Below are 19,684 nucleotides of genomic sequence, written 5' to 3'. Positions count from 1 at the left end.
TAAAAAGATATAAAACTATCAAATAAAAAATACAAATATTTAATGTCTTGAAAATTTGAAAACATTTAATACTTTTTTCCTCAAGTGATTATAGTTTTTTTTTTTTTTTAATTCCCAATGTCTTTCTGACAGAATCGACCTTTTATTCAATTCGGTTCGTCTGATCAACATAAAAAACAGACATTGCAAGGAAAGTATGAATTGCCGTTTGTGATTGAGATACCACCGGAAACCAGATATTACCAGGTATCATTTTTTTTTTTTTGTTGGGTGGGGCTGGGGGATAAAAGGTTTCTACTTGTTAATGCGAGGGAAAATTAGGAAACGATGGTTAACAGCCATAAGCATTTTGATGAGGTTTCAATTTGCAAAACAAGACAGGTTATTGACCAAGTTATTCGACGCGATATATTTACATCTATTATAATACACTCATCAATCCACAGCACAAGAACTTGGGTGTGGATAAGCTATTTATCACAGCTCAATCGAAAAAATTCAAGAGGGAAAACTTAAGTGATGCAATGTACCATAGAGCTAGGGACTAAGGGGCATAAGAAAGGTCATCTAGGACTAGCACTGCCTCCTCAATTGTAGAGTTTTGGATGCTTTAACTAGTGAGATTTTTGTGTTTTAACTTCACTTGTTGCTTGGACAAAACCTCAGCAATGAGCTGACGGCCAAATAAGTGAGAATTCTTGAGGATTAAATTCCTTGTTGATGAATCAACCGCGTAACCTTGTCCTGCCATCCATTGTAGTAAGTGTAGAAGCAAATCCTTCTTTTCAGGCTGATCTAAATAGCGTGACACGGCCATCGCAAATAAATCCTGTCAAGATAAAAAGCCCCCCCGAAAGAATATGATTAATTCTGGAGTAAAAAGTTGAGACAAAAAAAAAAAAAACCCAAGCTCCAGAATTTCTGAAAATCTTTGAACTTGGATCTAGTTATCAAATTAAGCCAGTTATACTAGTTTATTCAAACTGTCAAAAAGCAGTTAAGTTTATTTTAGAATTTTTGCATTGTAATGGCATGATTTCTGGTTTTAGAAGTTCTTTAGGGTGGGTGTGATTATGAAAAGGAAAAAAAAGTAAAAATAAAGAAAACAAGTCATGAATTAAATGTCATTCTAATAACAGTCTTCAAATTGCTATATAGTTGAGGTTACCTGATCAAGCTTGTAGCCACAATCATGGAGGGTCTTTAGAACATCATTTATATAGTTGAGGTTACCTGACTTCATAAATGCACTAGCAAATTTTTTGGTGGCTGGACGAGAAATAAATTTTGCATTATCCTGAACAGGATAAGATTCATCAGATGAACTGCAATGGCAAGAGAAAAACTAGGATTTATGTATACTTTAAATCTGGAATACCTTGACTACTACATACGCATCCTTCAAAAGCTGTCCTGCTAAGAGAATGTGCAGAATCTTCTCATGAAGTGACTTGCACATTGTTCTCTTGCTATATTTCAACATATTGTAAACAGAGAATGCCTCTGAATAAGCATTTACCTGACCAAGGTGGGATATTAAAGAGGAGCAGAGTTCCTACAAAGAAAGGAAAGCATTAGAAACTTTTATTTAGTCACTGAACTGATAACAAATGAAAAAAATTGCAGTATCTTTATTATATGAAGCATTCTCAGTTTCTTAAATCAGTTTAAATTCAGACTCTTTTCCCTTTCCTTATCATTCTTTTATAGATCTTTCACTTTTTCTTCAGGAATGCAGCCATTTTAAACAGGTAAAACTGTAATAGGCTCACTTGTAGATTAGAACAATTAACAATATCTTAGTGGAATAAAATAAACGAATAGAAAACCCTCAATCTCAAATAACACTCAACAGAATATATAATTGTAGTTTGTAGAAAGCAGAAGTCTACAAAATATTCTCAATTATGAACATGTGAAAATCCCTAACGAGGATGCAAAAATATATATATAAAAAAAGAGACCCAGCACATGAGTCTTCTTCCACCTAGTGGGTCTAGGGAGGATAGCTGTATATAGCCTTAAGTAGAGAGGCTGCTTCTAGGATTTGAACCTGTGATCTCTAGGTGCTATCAAGGTAGCAACCTTATGATTGGCTCGTTATCACAAGTCACAAGGATCCAAAAAGATGTGTACAAAATAGAAATAATAAAATTAAAAGCAAAAATTTCAATCACATACTGAGGAAGACCAAGTTCAATCATACAAGGGGCTCCATTCTAGTATTAGTACTTGGATAAAACACCATACCTCCACAGGTTGATGGCCTTTACTATGCATGTCCTTCATGGTTCGATAAGCTAATAGATACATTTTTTCTCTACAGAAATATTTGATTAGAATATGGAAGGTATTGTAGCCAGGATTGATTGCCAATTCATCCATCTTTTTTAGAGTTTCCATCACTCTTTCCATTTCACCTACTCTACAGAAAGCACAGAGCATTGAATTCAGTATAACTAGGTCATATTTGTTGGAAGTAGTTTCAAAATCCTTGGCTAACTGCTTTGCCTCCCGAAAAAGCTTGGCTCGGCAAAATGCTGATATCATGATACTATGGGCATAGCCATCTGCATGTGGGGAATAAATCTGTAAATTATTACCAATTGAAAATCTCATGTCTGTAGAGTTACTAGGACTAAAGCTTAGCAGCATAAAGAAAAACAGAAAGCTCAATTAAGAGTTATGAAGATATGTTTATTATTAGTTCCAAGAACAGAGATTCCTGCAGGACTTCAAAAAATGGAATGATAGGAATAAGTATAGTAACAAGAAGGATAGTCTGTAAACATATTTCCACAAGGATCAACTTCACTAAAAGCTTAAGATCCAAGGGTGGTTATATATATGTATATATCAAGAAGAAGCAAATAAATTTGAAAAATAATATTAGACCACCAATAAAAACTGAAGGAAAAAGGAATTACTTTTTCTAGTTCATTGCATCACAATGAAAAAGTTGAGCCATGTAACCAAAACAAATATATATGGCTAATCAACTTTATATTGTTTTGGTTCCTTAAAATCCATGGGACTAGTGAATAGCTAGAGAATAACAAAATATTTATCTGGATACTTATCATATCATATTAATTTATTGAAGCAAACTCCAAAAGAAAACTTACCTGATCTTACATGGTTTTTCATCATTTCATCAAAAATTAGTTTGGCTTCATGTATTTGTCCTGCCTTAGCTAGGCCATCCATGAATATACAATATGGCATCTGCATATAAATTCAAACTAGTAAAAATTGGTAGTCAGAAAAGAAGACACGGGAAAAGAAAAAAGTTTAAAAGGATATATAATTTATGATATGAAATAAATTTTAGGGCATCAATTAAGTATAGATAACGATGATATGTATTAAATGATTTTGCAATGTTTCAGGCCAAAAACAACCTTTAATTGTTCATTTCAAAGGTTTTTGTTACCTCATCTTCAGCATAGCCCAAAGATTTCAGTTCAGCTAATAATTCTCTTGACTTTTCAAACAAGCCTCCTTTAACATATACCTTCAGTAAGGTTGTCAAAATGACCTGCAATTCATTATTTAATATAAACACAATTATAGTAAAGGCTAGCTCTGTAGTCAAATATTAATAAGCGATATAAAGGAAACATATAAAAAGTTTTGCATTTCAATGAGACAGACAAACAGATTAAACAAGAATCATAGCATAGCATTGAGCAGGATGAATGTGCAAAAAGTTTATAGATCAAAGAAACAAAAAGGGCTTCAGTTTTTGACTTCTTTGTTAGAGCAGGTTATAATATTCCATTTCTATGGGCTTAACTAGATCAACATGTTGACTTAGGAAGCTGTATATACTATACTCTTCTACTTTTAGCTCAGAGGCATATATATTATTTTCTTGATTCCAAATAAAATACACATATTATGGTTTGGGTTGAATGTTATTTCAGGTTTCAATGGATAAAGTTTTGGTGCAGAAGTGAAGAGAGGACAAGACAACCACTTCAAAGAAAGAAAGAGCAAGAAAATAAAAAATAAAAAGAATATTATAAAACTTCCCTGGAATTCCTCTCCAACCATAGTAAGCACAAAACTAACATTTTACATCCTATTGTTAAGGATAATACAAGTTTTAACATAAATGCTTAATGAATTAGGACTCTCCTCCAAATCCTTACATGTGAGCAGTAGAAACTAGAAACATTATTTATACTTATTGATGTGTGATGCTTTATTGTAACAAGTGACTATTACCATGAAAACTTCATAACCTACGGAGTTTGATTTCTTAAGATATCCTACAAATGTCTCTATTTCAAATTAATTCACAGTTATTCTTTGACTTCTAAGGGTTGGTTAATCAAAACAGCCAACTCTACCATTCTATGATGTAGAGCTATAAATAGCCACAGTATGATATTCTAGTTGATTGTCATCTTACAATTAGTAAATGAAAAGAAAAACAAACCTTGTTTGGTACTAACCCTTCAGATTTCATATCTTGTATCAACATATCCGCTTTTTTGTAGTTTCCACATGCTGAATAAGCATTGATCAAAGAGCTATAGTGATAAACGTTTGGCGTGTGACCTTCATCCTTCATCTGGTTAAAATAGTATTCGGCTTCTTCCCATTTAGTATTGGAAGCACACACTGCCATAATTGTTCCATAAATCACTCCATCCATCTGCAGTTTATTGTGTTGCAATTCCTGAATTAACTCTAATGCCTTAGCATATCCATTTTCTATTTTAATGCAACCTGCAAGAAGCTAAAGAGGAAAACAACCAAAATTAGACAACAGGAAATGATTAGCTGTGCATACCAAAATATAAAAAAATTCAATATTTAGATGGAAAATCAAGCAGAGAATAAAAAATATTCAAATATTAGGCAGTTTATATTTCCCTCTTTTTTGAAGTTATAACTTCAAGCATGCTGAATTAATTAGTATCATAAGGTACTAGAGAACAATTACTCAAATATATACAAGTAACACTATAAACTACAGAATTACACATCTTATGATATTTCGAGAGAGAAAGAATCAGAGACAAAAAAGTAAAGTATGTAATTGGACAAACACAAGCAAACAGCTAATTTTGACAAATTTAAGGAAAGTATGTTGCAAGACTAAGAAGGACATTACCGTGGTATAGGTAACAAGATCAGGAAGTAGACCGTCTAGTTTCATCTGCTGAAAGAGATTTAAGGCGGAATTGAACTTGGCTTTCTTGATTAAACAACTGAGAACAGAATTACATACAAGGACATTTATCTTGGCTGACTGATTTTGAATGCTGTGGTAGAGTTGTAGCATCTTAGCAGCGTCAAGATTATGACTTGCCATGAACCTTATGTAATGGGAATAAGACAAGGCATCAAGCTTGTTGTTCTCTTGCATCCACGAAAATAGCTGCAATTGCAATAATAATATATCATAAAAAGTTATGGAACAAAACATGTATGTATATGTATGTGCTGTGCAATTGAGGGAGAAATGTCGGGAGATTTATACCAATGGACTGTGAGCAACATATAAATAAACTTGACACCACACTTTAATTCAAAACTCTTAAGGTTCTGATTTATGGGTCTTTCCTTGATGCTTGTTTTGAGTGTTTTTTGTTTTCATTTTCAAAGAAAACAGACCCAAAACTGAAAACAACAACAACAAATCAAAGTATAGACTTTTCTAAAGAAGTGAAAAAGCAATAACACCTTAGAGTACTTTCTTTTGGATAGATGTTTTCTAAATCTTAAAAATTTCAAAATGGAGATTATTTTTCAGAAAATAAAAATAGAAAACCAAAATAGGAAATAAACACTCAAACGTCAAGCGCCACTTTTATATTGTTCAACTTTCTCATTCCTTTCCCAAGGTGGGACTTCAAGTCACTCTTGTACTTCAACAGTATGCATGTATGTATGGTTTTACAACAAGTAGAAGGAAGCAGCTGACCTGAGAGATATGGTTGAATTTGTTTGACTTTTTAAAGTGATACAAAGCGGCATTGAGGTCTTTGACCGTCAACGCGTCTCCTACCCTGAAAATTACTAGAACAAATTATAGAGTGTGAAAATGTTGAAGGAAGAACGAATAATAGGTAACTAGTAAGAGTACCTTGCGAGAGCTGAGGCCAAATCAGAAGCGTTCCGAACTTCGAGTGTGGCTGCTTTTCTTGCGGAGGAGAAGGTTTTGGAGCTTCCAAGTTTGACGGAATTTCTGTAAGGTTGAGTGTGTGGCTCCGTTGTTGACACAGAAGCCGAAATTGCGAGAGAAGAAGGGATTGGTGAATGACGAAACGCCATTCCGAATGCAATAAGTGCAGATGATGAAGATGATGATGATACCTCCATTTTTCATTTGAGTTACAGACACTGATTTGGATTGGGCTTCCGTATCTTTTTAGGCCCGGCCCGATTCTCCTCAAATGTAGCCCAAAAAAAAGATGGCAAGTGATACGTCTCCCAGTAAAGCATGTACAATATAATAATAAGAGTTTAATATTTATATATTAATGATGTAAAATAATTTCACAGTGTAATTTAATTAAAATTATTATTTGAATTATTTTAAAATTTAAAAAATTTAAATTTAAATGAATTTATAAAATTTACACTGTAAATACATAATTTTTAAAAAATAATATTACTGATTCTCCAAAATGTAAATGTAAAACAAAATATGATGGACTAAATGTGAATGTTACATAACTTTGTGTTTACCGTGACTACCGGTTATCCATCCATGCGGACACCTATGTGCCTAAGTGTCTATTCCAGTTACAATTTAAATTTACTTTTAGCTATCAAAAATAATTTTTTGGTATACTAAATTTAAATTAATTTAATAATATATAGAATAAAATTATAATTAAAATATATTAATAACAAATATATTATTAATAGGTTTTTTTTACTAAAAGATATATTTTTAAGTGTAATTTTTCAATTGGGATGAGTTTTAGATAATTTTTTAAAACTCACTCCAATTGAAAAATTACACTTAAAAATAGCCCTTTTAGTAAAAAAGTTATTATTAATATATAAATAAGCTATAACTAATAATTATTTAAACTATTTAACTTTAACCTTATCACTTTAATCATTTTCGTCCAACCGCTTAATTAATACATAATTATTTAAAAAGTTACACTTCTAAAAAAAAAAATACATTAAATTAAACTTTTTGAATACTTGGAAAATTTGCCCAAAGCAATCCAAGTAAAGTGATTGTTAAATTAAGTAAGTTGAAGTGGGACCATAGACAATTAATCGTGTCTCGGGCAAAACGTTTTTTTACGCAATTGGAAGTTGCAAATTAGTTCAATGAATGTTATGTCTCTTTTAATATATTCTCTCTCCGTCGACTTGACTTGGCAAGTACTTCAGTCATCAATAATATCAGTATGGAAGTTGAAATCAGTGATGCTTTGCGGTGGCCATGGAGCTGCTCAGCTCTTTGAGGAAGGAGGACATACTGGAGCTCTTCTCTCATGGCTTCTGTTCCCACTGCGAGGATATTCTGCATACTCGAATTACAAACCTTCGTAAAAGTAACATTTTCTCTTTCTTTTTCTTTCTTTTGTACAATCATGCTAGTTGTTAGTTTTCCACACTTAGATCAGCCAACTGTGTTTCTTAGTTGTTACTATGATATAATTGATTCATAAGTCACTGCTTCTTTACAACTTATTTGTTCCTGGACTTCCAATTCAATTCCAGTTTTTACCTTCCTTCTTCCTTCTATTTTTCTAATATATGCTTATTTTTTTAATTGGTTAAATATGCTTTTTGGTTCATGTAAGTCTGTATCTTTTCAATTTTGGTCTCTGTAAGATATTTTATTCATTTTTAGTACATGTAAATTTATATTTTTCCAATGTTGATTCCTGTAAGTACAAACTTATGAGTTATGAGAACTGTAAATTAAAAATTTAGAATCTCAAAAGAAACTAAAATTAAAAAAATTATAAATTTACAAGGATTAAAATTAGAAAAATAAACATAGGGGAACCAAAAATGAAAAAGGGTTAACTTAACCAAAAACATATTTAGCATTTTTTAATTAATAATAATGAACATCGTAGCATTAGCATGTGCATATATTGCCTAATGCTATGCCTCTGCATGTAGGAAAGTTGGATGAAACTTCATCTCCGGATGAAGAAGGCTTTGAATCTTCTGGGGATCATGTAGTAGACAAGCCAGTGAATATTGGTAATGTTTCAAATTCAGAATCTTTGACTAAAAACCATGAAAAACAATGGGATAGTCCTAGGAACTCCTCACAAAGGCGTGATTCTACTACACCAATGAAGGATGATATCAAAAACATTTTTTATTCTTCACCTAAGTGTTTAGTAGGCTGCAAACAATCTGATTTCAAGTTGTTGTTAAATGATGGAATTTGTGGAGATTCTTCATTTGAAAATGGTGGGTTATCAGAGGAAGAAAAGGAGCAGATCAGGTATTCTCAGGTTCACTGTAAAAAGGACTTTACCTTCGTTGAAAGGGTAAATAGGAGATACGTAAATGTACTCCGGGGGCTTGAACTTCACACTGGAGTTTTCAATGCTGTGGAGCAGAGGAAAATTGTTGAGTGGATTTACAGATTGCAATGGAGGGGACAACAAGGGAAACTGAAAGGTATGTGTGGGATCATGTGGAACTTCTTTTTCTTTCTTTATTTGTGAACTACATTGTACACCTTTTGTTTTTCATATTTTAGTTTTATACACATGTTTGTTGCACTTTTTAAGTTCTTGTTAACAACATTGTACACCTTTGTTTTTTATATTTTAGATTTATACACATGCTTGTTGCACTTTTTAAGTTCATGTTTGACAGTGCTAAAATTGGAGCTAAGATCGAAAGGAATCATTTGGTCTTCAAGATTATGAAATGTGGAATTAATTGTTCCTTTAACATGCATCTGATTTGACTAATTTTACTTAGGTAGTTCACTTCAGAAACCATTTTTTTTTCCTTTCGTATGTGTGATTTCACCATAGTTGCAAGTTGACCGGCTTCTGAAATCTGAATCCATGCAATCTATATTCCATAATTGTACACATTGCAATCTCTTTAAGCATGTTCTGCTCAAGAGTATGGCAATGATATTGCATCTCATTTAGCATGTTGTAATCTGTTTTTGGGAGTACATACTAGATATACTATCATTTAGCAGATCTCAGAGTCTACTCTAACCACCTGTACTTGTAGCAAGAGTTTCTCGACACTAGTGAAAAAATGTCTGGTTTTTATACATTACATGGGATGCATGTGGAATAAAAAATGATACATTTTTCCAGTTTAGCTGTGCATAGCTTCAATGAATCAATATAACTTAAAGATAATTGTTTTTGCGTTAGATTAAATTTTTGACATCTCAAAGAATCAACGGCCATTGTGTCTCTGCTACTTCTTTTATAAAATTGTGAATCTTACATCTACTGGTCTTTCCTGTGTGTGTACAGATCGAACATATTCAGAACCAAGAAAGTGGATGCGTGGTAAGGGCCGCGTGACAATACAATTTGGTTGCTGTTACAATTATGCAGTGGTATGACATAATTTAATTCTTCTCCCATTCTTATTTGACATTTTACTTATTTATTCAACTTATTTTTTTTTGTAAAATGTTACAGGACAAAAATGGTAGCCCTCCTGGCATAATGAGAGATGAAGAGGTTGATCCATTACCACCTGTGTTCAAGCAAATGATAAAGAGGATGGTTAGGTGGAACATAATTCCTTCCACATGCATTCCTGATAGTTGCATTGTGAACATATACGAAGAAGGAGACTGCATTCCTCCTCATATTGACCATCACGATTTTGTGAGGCCATTTTACACTGTGTCATTCTTGAACGAGTGTAAAATATTATTTGGTTCAAATTTGCAAGTTGTTTGTCCTGGAGAATTTGCCGGTCCCGTTTCTATTCCTTTGCCTGTTGGGTAAGCTTCTATTCCCTCCTCGTCTTCCAATCAAATATGAATTTACTTTTGATCATGATAATTTTTTTTCTAGCTTTACCTTGCTCCTTCCGTCCCATTATAATTATCATTTTAAATTATTTTACATAGATTAAGAAAAACTAATAAATAGACTAATAAAATTATCAATTCATTTTTAGTTTTTTTACCCATATCACTAATATTATAAGGGATATAAATGAAAAAAAAAGTAATTAATATTACATGGAAAAGTTAAAATGACAAATTTTTTTCTTACACGACGATTATTACGAGGCGGAGGGAGTAGTGACTAAATATCGTGGTTGTTTGATCATGAGCCTATTATATTTGTCATTGTTTAAACAAACTGGTGATCATGCAGATCAGTGTTTGTTTTGAATGGCAATGGAGCTGACATTGCTAAGCATTGTATTCCATCCGTGTCGTCAAAAAGGTCCTTTTAATATGGAAAATTTAATTGAAAATATTTTTAATTTTTTTCCTGTTTTACTGTTAATGTTTTCTTAAACATTTGTCTTGAACAGAATTTCTATTACTTTTAGAAAGATGGACGAGAGCAAGTTACCATATAAGTTTTCACCTGATCCTGACTTAGTGGGAATCAAGCCACTTATAATTTCACCTCTAAACAAAGGACAAGATGAAGTTGGGAACCTAGATAATAAGGCTGACAGTGTTGAATCTGAATCTGATACAGGATAACAAGAGGAAGGCATTGTTTCATGTAAAATAAATTAATTTACTTCTTCTCTCAATGGAAGCTTTTGAAAGACAAAGAGGTCAACAAATTTGGACGGAGGTCCAGGCAAAATAGGTTTAGGGGGCTTGTTTTTAATTTTATTAATTCTAGTATCGCATGTGTTTAATTTTCACAGGTGACTTTTCTTAAATCTGCATCCAATCAAAATTGTTTATGGTTTGAAGGATCAAATGCTATGTGCCTATGTGTGAGGTTCTTATACTGTAATGTACTTTGTTAAAGGAAGTTGTTCATTACTTTGTACATATGGTTCAACTCGTTATTTTTCTCTGGAAAAAAAAGAGTATTCAACCCACTTACTTATTTTACAAATAGACATTTTAAACATTAATTTTGTGCCAATTGATCTTTATGCTTCATCTCTTTTGTAAATAGCCACCGTAAATTTTAATTTCGTTTAAATCAATTCTTAAATTTTATCTTTGCACATAGACACCTAAATTTCAATTTCATCTCAATTAATTCTTAAAATTTACCCCTTTCATAAATAATATCTTATATTAAATTGGAGTTAAATTACTAAAAAAAATATCAACTGTTAATTGATTTAATTTCAACTATTTATTAATTTTATTTGTATAAATCACTTTTCAAACATTAAAACATAATAAAATCTAGAATTGAAAAATCAAATAATTTTTTTATTAATGCTATAATTTCCCCTTTTTTATATATATCTTCTAAATTTATATTCTTTATTATATGTCCCACCTGTATTGTAGTTTGGACACTAACTCTATTTGTGAGTATTATTTGTTGCAGATGTTTGACCGTCTTTGTTAATACCACTAAACCACAAAAGAAAAAGATAAAGGAGGAGGTAATTTTGAAATTCACCTGCAAAAACAATAATTCAATATTATGAGATGCTCAAACGTGATATTCTTAGCTTTCAATATTGTTCTACCAAAACATGAGTTGTCGTTTTTTTTGTTGGTATTTTTGTAGTCTCTGTCGTAACTTATAAAACTACAACTTTTTTTTTATTGTGCAGAAGAAATTAAAAAGAAACAAACTAGCTACAACGCAAGAAGGAGATGGCTATAGCATCTCCAGGGGAGGTGAGGGATAAGTGACCAAGGAGGTAGAGTCCATTGCACCATGTTTTGCAAGGATATCAGCGACCCCATTGCCTTCACGTAAGGTGTGATTAAATGACAGACTCCAACTGAGGGACATGAAGCTTTGAATTCTTGAAACCAAAGGAGCATATGGATGCCATTACTGGACACCTTGCAGCACTAATTGGAGAGCTGGCTTAGTTGTGTCACAAGAACGTGCACTCGTAACACGATTAGAACAATCTTTAATAACTTGGGACACAACTAAGCTGGTGTTGACTGATTTGTCTTCAAAGATCTCGGAATTGCGCACCTTCCAGATGAACCAGCACGCAATGGAGAGAAGATAATTCCATGACCACCCGTTGCCAAACACCTGAGCTAATGAGAGCTATCAAGATCAGTGTCATGATGGGAGACATCTAACCTGAGAGCATTCCAAACAACAACAGTTTTTATGCAATCTCTCAACCAATGGAGGATTGTTTCATCACCAACGCTGCAACAAAGAGAAACAGACGAAAAGCATTAGTTGGAATACTTTTATATATGGTGGGTGAGTTTATGAATGAAAACTCAGAGCATGATGCAACAAAGCTTGAGGCAGAAGCAAAAGAAGAAGAAGAACACAGAAGGACAAAAAGGGTAATTAGTAAACCACGGTACCTTGAGGATTATGCAACCAAATGATGGTGAGCTGGCAATACTCTTCTAGAAGCAGAAACCAAGAATTCCTCTGTGCCATTAGAGGCTGTCTCCATGATTAGCGCAATGTTTATTTTCCTCCAAGGCATATAATACCAAATTCTGTTAGAATATGTATCCAGAATGTGCACATTGGAATATCTATATATATATATATATGAGGATATGTAATTCTAATAGAGGCAATAAAACAGTTTTATCCTTACCTTCTTCTCTTCTCTGGAGGTCCTAGGCCTCGAATCCTAGGTTAACTCTGTAGTCTACAACAACTCGGTGCTTTCATTGACCCTCATGGCTGAATCCACGCGTTCTAAATCAAACTTGGAGCACCTAGAGGAAGCAATGGCCAAACTAGCCTCAAACCACCTCTATATCAACGAAAAGCTTGATGCCTTGATTCTTCGTATCGAGAACCTAGAAAACAAAGTCCATCACGCCCACACCCCATCTTCGTCCTCAGCCACACCTACACCAAGCACAACCATCAGTAACCCTCCTCGAATGAAGCTTGATGTACCAAGATTCGATGGGTCAAACCTTTCGGGCTGGGTATTCAAAATTACTCAGTTCTTTGAATACCACTCAACTCCATAATCCGAAAGACTCACCATCGCCTCCTTCTATATGGAAGGGTCGGCCTTAGCGTGGTTCCAGCGGATGATGCGGAATTATCAACTCACCACTTGGCCTAGCTTTCTTTAAGCCATTGAAATCCGTTTTGCCTATTCACCATATGAAGACCCTACTGGTCTTTTATACAAACTCACACAGCAGGGTTCAGTAAAAGATTACCTCCATCAATTCGAAGTTTTAGCCAATAGAATTGTTGGATTACCACCCTCATTTCTCCTGAGCTGCTTCGTCTCCGGGCTCGACCTCGAGATTCACCGGGAGGTCCAGGCTCTGCAACCATTCACACTTGTGCACGCCGCCGGGCTTGCGCGCCTTCAGGAGGAAAAACTCCTTGAATCCTGCATGAAACCTCGCCCTCGCCCACCTTCGACCACCAATTTTCCTCCACCATTACCCGTTCTCGTCCCCACCCCTACTTCCACTCTACCCCTTTTATCGTCACCAGTCAAGCCCCCACCCCTTCCCCTCAAACGCCTTACCCTGAGGAATTAGCCAGCCGGCGGGAGCGCGACTTATGTTTCTATTGCAACGAAAGGTTCACGAGGGGCCATCATTTCACCTCACAAATTTTCCTCCTCGTCGCAGATGAGGACCATAGTGACAACTCCACAAGCCCTAATATAGCCCTTCTTTTACCCAATGTTGATGACCCGACCTAACCCGAAAACCAACTTAACCCGCAACTTAGCCAAAATCCACCCAACCCGCCTCAGGCCCAAATTAGCCTCCACGCTTTAGCAGGCCACACAGCCCCAGAAACCTTACGCATGGTGGGTTGGATCTCTCATCGGAATGTCATGCTCTTGGTGGACGGCGGTAGCACACATAATTTCGTGCAAGAATGCCTCATGAAATCCTTGAATCTTCAAGCTAAATCAACTCATACCTTGCGCGTCATGGTCGAAAATGGAAATGAAGTGGAATGTTGCTTCCTTTGTTGAGATGTTAACCTGCTTGTACAGGGCCACACCTTCACAATGGACCTCCATGTACTTCCATTGTGCGACACTAACATTGTGCTTGGCGTTCAGTGGCTCAAAGCACTCGGACCAGTGTTGACCGATTATAACGACTTGAGCATGAAGTTTGTTTTTAATGGCATCTTAATTGAACTTAAAGGCAATTCCGACAATGCATTACTGGCACTCACTCCTTCTCAACTCCAGCGACTGAACCAAACCCACAACGCGAGTGAATATTTTCACATTCGACTTTGTTCTTCAGTTTCTCCTTCCCCACCCACACACCCTGCCATCCTTACCTTGACCCATCAACTTTCCTCCCTTTTTCAGACACCAACTTTTCTACCCCCATCTCGCACCACCAACCATTCAATACACCTTTCACCTTACTCATCTCTGGTCAATGTCTGCCCTTACAGGTACCCTCACTTCCAGAAACAAGAAATTGAGTCTCAGGTATCGCGCATGCTTCAACATGGCATTATTTGCCCAAGCACCAGCCCTTTTTTCTCACCGGTCCTCTTAGTCAAGAAACGCGACGGCACCTGGCGATTCTGTGTGGACTACAGAGCTCTCAATGTGATCACCATCATGGATCGCTTTTCAATTCCGACGGTAGACGAGCTGCTCGGTGAACTCGGTGGAGCATGGTGGTTTTCAAAATTGGATTTACTGCAGGGTTATCACCAGATTCTCATGACTCCGGCGGATGTGAGCAAAACTGCATTCAGAACTCATCACAATCATTATGAATTCCTCGTTATGCCCTTTGGCCTATGCAACACACCTTCTTCATTCCAAGCAACGATGAATACTACCTTTGGTCCTTATTTGCGTAAATTTATCATCATCTTTTTTGATGATATCTTAATTTATAGCAAATCCTTCTCCGACCACCTTGAACATTTGAAAATAGCTTTCCAAACTCTTAGCGATCATAGCTTTTTCCTCAAATTATCCAAATGTTCCCTTGCCACTCAATAGGTGGAATATTTGGGTCATTTTGTGTCGGAGCGTGGAGTGGAACCTGTTCCTGCCAAGGTCGAAGCTGTCCTTCAATGGCCGCCACCAACATCAGTCAGAGCATTGCATGGTTTTTTGGGCCTCTTAGGATTCTAGCGCGGCTTCATCCAAGGGTATGCCACCTTGGCGGCGCCTCTCACCGCCTTGTTGGCCAAAGATTCATTTCACTGGTCACCCACTGTCGAACAAGCTTTTCTTCGACTAAAAGAGGCCCTATGTAAGGCTCCATTTTTGCGGCTGTCAGACTTTTCACTGCCCTTTGTAATCGAGACTGATGCCTCTAGAATTGGTATGAGGGCGATATTATCCCAGCAACATCACCCCATAGCTTATTTTAGCAGACCGTTCTGTCCAAAGTTGCTTCGCGCTTCCACCTATGTCCACGAACTAGTGGCGATGACGGCGGCAATAAAAAAATGGCGCCAATACCTCCTGGGCCACCACTTACAGACCATAGAAGTCTTAAGGAACTCATGGCACAAGCAATCCAAACTCCAGAGCAGCAGACATACCTTGTGCGCTTAATAGGTTATGACTATACGATTCAATATCGTGCTGGTAATTAGTAAACCACGGTACCTTGAGGATTATGCAACCAAATGACGCTGAGCTGGCAATACTCTTCTAGAAGCAGAATCCAGGAATTCCTCTGTGCTGTTAGAGGCTGTCTCCATGATTAGCGCAATGTTTATTTTCCTCCAAGGCATATAATGCCAAATTCTGTTAGAATATGTATCCAGAATGTGCACTGGAATATTTATATATATGAGGATATGTAATTCTAATAGAGGCAATAAAACAGTTTTATCCTTACCTTTTTCTCTTCTCTGGAGGTCCTAGGCCTCGAATCCTAGGTTAACTATGTAGTCTACAACAGTGAGCCACAAAAAGTGTTTGATATGTTCAGGTATAGGCTAGGGAGTGACCACATTCAGGAGTCTTGAGATATTGGGTTCCCATGGAGGAGGGAACGACAAGCTGTTTTGGTCGAGTACACACCGTTGGGGGAGGCATCCCAAATCACAACATCAGATGTGTTATCTTGTCAAGTTCCACCAACACAAATATCACACAATCTTAACTCAACATCTTGAAATTGCACATAATCAACCATCCCACATAAATGACCATTGGATGACCAACGATCAAACCAAATAGAGACATCACCTTCGCCAACTCGATAGCGGAAGCCCTCTTGAAGGTAACGAGAAGTTTTAATAATGGAGTTTCATGTATAGGAAGAGTTATGATAATCCCTATCGTAGAAGACAGAGTTACCATGAATATGTTTGTTATCCAGCATAAAGGTCCAGAGTTTATCAGGCTCATTAACAAGCGACCAGACATGCTTGCCTAGCATTGCAACATTGACTTTCCTAAAAGTTTGAACTCCCAAACCACCATCTTTTTTGGCTTCGTAACAATCTCCCAGTTGACCCAATGGGTCGAAGGTTTACCCCAAATAAAAGCACGAGTGGCCTTATCAATTGAGTCACAAATTCCCTCAAGCAACCACAAATTTTGCATAGCATAGATAGTAATAGAATTCAACACAAATTTGGCCAAAGTAACCCTACCTGCTCTATTCAATAGTTTTGCTTTCCACCCGGCTAATCTAGAGTTAATCTGATCCATGATGAAAGAAAACTCCTTATTCTTTACCTGACCAACTAGTATAGGAAAGCCCAAATACTTGTCAATATTATTAGTATGGGTAAAGCCAGAGATATTACCAAACAGAGAAATTGCCTTTTTGCTCACATTCTTAGAGGTGACAAACTTAGATTTCTGAATATTAATTTTAAGACCAGAAGCATTGCAAAAAGTATCCAAAGTCTGATGAACTAAATGCACTTGAAGGGCAAGCCTTAGTAAAGAGAAGGCAGTCATCTGCAAAGAAGAGATGAGAGAAGGTTGGGCCACTTCTGGATACCCCCACCGGCTTCCAGTCACCTTCCTAAACCTTCTACAAGATACAAAGAGCCAATTTTTCCATACAAAACACAAATAGATAAAGGACAAGGATCCCCCTAGCAAATACTTCTCTTGGGAGAAAAACTGTCAAAATTCATTATTCCACTTTAAAGACAAAGATGTGGAAGTTGTACAATTCATGATGAGATTAATAATGCCAAAAGGGAAGCCAAACTAAGCTAAAGTGAGCCTCAAAAAATTCCAATCAACTTTATCATATGTCTTTTCAAAACCAATTTTAAAGAGTACATAACCTTCCTTATCCTTCTGGTTATGCATGTGGTGAATGATCTCTTGAGCAATAAGAGCATTATCTATTGTACCTCTTCTAGGGGTAAAGTTACTCTGGAACGGTCCAATGAAATCACTTAGATGAGGTCTAATGCGATGAACAGGGACTTTAGACACCACTTTAAGGAGCACATTGCAGAGACTAATAGGCCTGAAATTCCTCAAGGATAAGAGTTGATCCACCTTAGAAATATGAATAATGGGAGTTTCTGCCAGAGAAGGATTAATGTTACCAATAACAAAGGCTTGAGCAACCATCTCCCAAACATCATTACCAACAATATCCCAATAAGTATGATAGAAAACCATTTGGAGCACCAAGAGCTTTATAAGGTCCCATAGAAAACATGTCACTCTTCACCTCCTCAATAGTAATAGGCTTCAACAAATCCTCAAAAAAAAGGTTCTCGTCAATCATGGGAATATTATCTAAAACAAGGCAATTGGGATTACAATGGGAGGTCTCCTGAAAAAGCTTTTTAAAATAAAGAACAACTTCTCTTTTCAACACATGGTCGTCATCACACCAAATGTCGTCAATGAATAAATAAATCACCTTATTTCTCCTCCTCCTAATCAAGTTCTGAGTGTGAAAAAATTTGGTATTTATGTTACCAAATTTGACCCACTTTTCCCTAGATTTTTTATACCAAAGCATCACCTTATAAAATTACAACTAATTATACTTATTTTATCTAATAAGCGTTATTCTAAAATTTACTTTAAAACAAACTCCTAATTTGTTAAATTAAGAAATACACCACGCAACACATGATTCTTAATTATAAAATATTTAATTTAATTTCAATAATGAAACGATGGTTACTAAATAAAGGTTGGAGAGGGAAAAATCATTGAAAGTCCATGGAGAGGGTGAAACTTCACATAAGAGGTTAATGATCCATATAAAACCAGTAGATACTGTATCCAAATGTGACATACACAGGGACTAAATGGATAATGCTTACACATATAAGATTGATTTATTAAAGTTTTAAGCATATAAACCAAATTTAAAATGTTTTGTATGTATAGGGACTAAGTTAACATTACTCTATACGTATATAACTAAATTAAGAATGCATAGAAGATTAATAGTACTCCATTTTGAACCATTTGAGACAATGAACAAACTAATAATATTTACATATATAGAGATAGACTTAATAAGTTTCTATATGTACATGAACCAAATCAAGAATACACAACAAAAGCTAAGAACCAAAATATGTATTAAACCAATAAATAATTATTTTGAAAAATATATCTTTTTCGAATATATATATACGCTGTCCTGTCATTAATGCCAAATGCCAATACTCAAGTATATAACATGACATGTTTGCAAAGACACAAAACATAACCTTAATTATTAATGCAGATTTTTTTCTCAATAAACGTGCTCCATCATATATGTGCTTCATCATTATCATTATTTTCTACAATCCATATATTAACAATATTAACAAAGTATACATTTATACTGAGGTGTAATATTTAAAAGAATAATTAAAGATGTAAGCAACGCGTTACATAAGTAATTGGTACATTTAATTTAAGTAAAGGAAAAAAAGATGATTGAATTATACTCAAAGCACATATTCCAATCATTTTCATTACTTGGAGGGAGAATAAGAATTTAGTTGGTGGTCTTAAGTTAAGTTCTGAAAATATAATTATGCTAAATAAATAAAGAGAATATTGTATATATTACTCACATTAATCTTATTTATCTCGGATATACTAATATAAAAGATAATGTAGTCTTAACAAAATAAAATAATCAGAGTGTAAATATTTCCTCTTTTAATGATTTACTTTTATTAAGATCAATTTCTTTTTAGACACTAAGGCCTGTTCGACGACTAGGATATATCTTATATATTCCTATTAATTGTAAACAACTTGTTATATGGATGGGTATATATTTTTTTTTTGGGCGTGATATGGGTGGGTATATATTATACTTCAACTATATATAACTTGATATATATTAATAAATTTCACCTATCTAAATTTTGTCCTCAAATGATCATTTGGCATGGCCCCACAAGGCAGCAAGCTTTTGTAGTTTTATAATTTTAATTTTTGGGTCATCCCAATCATATATAATATTTTTAAATTTTATACTTTAAAATCAGCAATAAATTATAAATAATATTAAACTAAATTAATGATATTTTACTATATTATTGTAAATTTCCTTTACTTTTATTTTTAATTTTAATTTTTTATTAAATTAATAATAATATTTAAATAATAGAAATTAGATTGATGATCTTTCCTAAGCTTATTAATCAAGCCATAGTTTATA

The 19,684-nt window shown here is 34.8% G+C and overlaps 2 protein-coding genes across 10 annotated transcripts; one reads left to right on the top strand and one right to left on the bottom strand.

Annotated features, from left to right (window-relative positions):
• Positions 1–252: 252 nt before the first annotated feature.
• Positions 253–6,351, bottom strand: LOC114422252 (pentatricopeptide repeat-containing protein At1g10910, chloroplastic). The gene is made up of 10 exons (XM_028388523.1): positions 6,101–6,351; positions 5,939–6,023; positions 5,126–5,392; positions 4,445–4,747; positions 3,434–3,538; positions 3,126–3,225; positions 2,251–2,570; positions 1,379–1,555; positions 1,169–1,297; positions 253–829 (listed from the first exon to the last, which is right to left on the bottom strand). Exons 1-10 carry the CDS (start codon positions 6,334–6,336, stop codon positions 611–613), a joined length of 1,941 nt encoding a protein of 646 aa, XP_028244324.1. The 5' UTR covers positions 6,337–6,351; the 3' UTR covers positions 253–610.
• A 982-nt stretch (positions 6,352–7,333) lies between these two features.
• On the top strand, positions 7,334–12,666 carry LOC114422251 (RNA demethylase ALKBH9B-like). 9 transcript variants are annotated; one of them, XM_028388515.1, is made up of 7 exons: positions 7,334–7,535; positions 8,116–8,628; positions 9,459–9,544; positions 9,630–9,940; positions 10,323–10,394; positions 11,484–11,541; positions 11,719–12,666. In XM_028388515.1, exons 1-7 carry the CDS (start codon positions 7,424–7,426, stop codon positions 11,791–11,793), a joined length of 1,227 nt encoding a protein of 408 aa, XP_028244316.1. In that variant the 5' UTR covers positions 7,334–7,423; the 3' UTR covers positions 11,794–12,666. The 9 variants fall into 9 exon arrangements, with proteins under 9 accessions (XP_028244316.1, XP_028244315.1, XP_028244321.1 ...); XM_028388514.1 differs by having other exon boundaries at positions 11,716–12,666; XM_028388520.1 differs by lacking the exon at positions 10,323–10,394 and having other exon boundaries at positions 7,335–7,535.
• The last annotated feature ends 7,018 nt before the right edge of the window (positions 12,667–19,684 follow it).

The sequence above is a fragment of the Glycine soja genome, chromosome 8, assembly GCF_004193775.1.
Source record: "Glycine soja cultivar W05 chromosome 8, ASM419377v2, whole genome shotgun sequence".
In the NCBI taxonomy this organism is placed as follows: domain Eukaryota; kingdom Viridiplantae; phylum Streptophyta; class Magnoliopsida; order Fabales; family Fabaceae; genus Glycine; species Glycine soja.
This window is presented reverse-complemented; position numbering and strand designations above follow the sequence as displayed.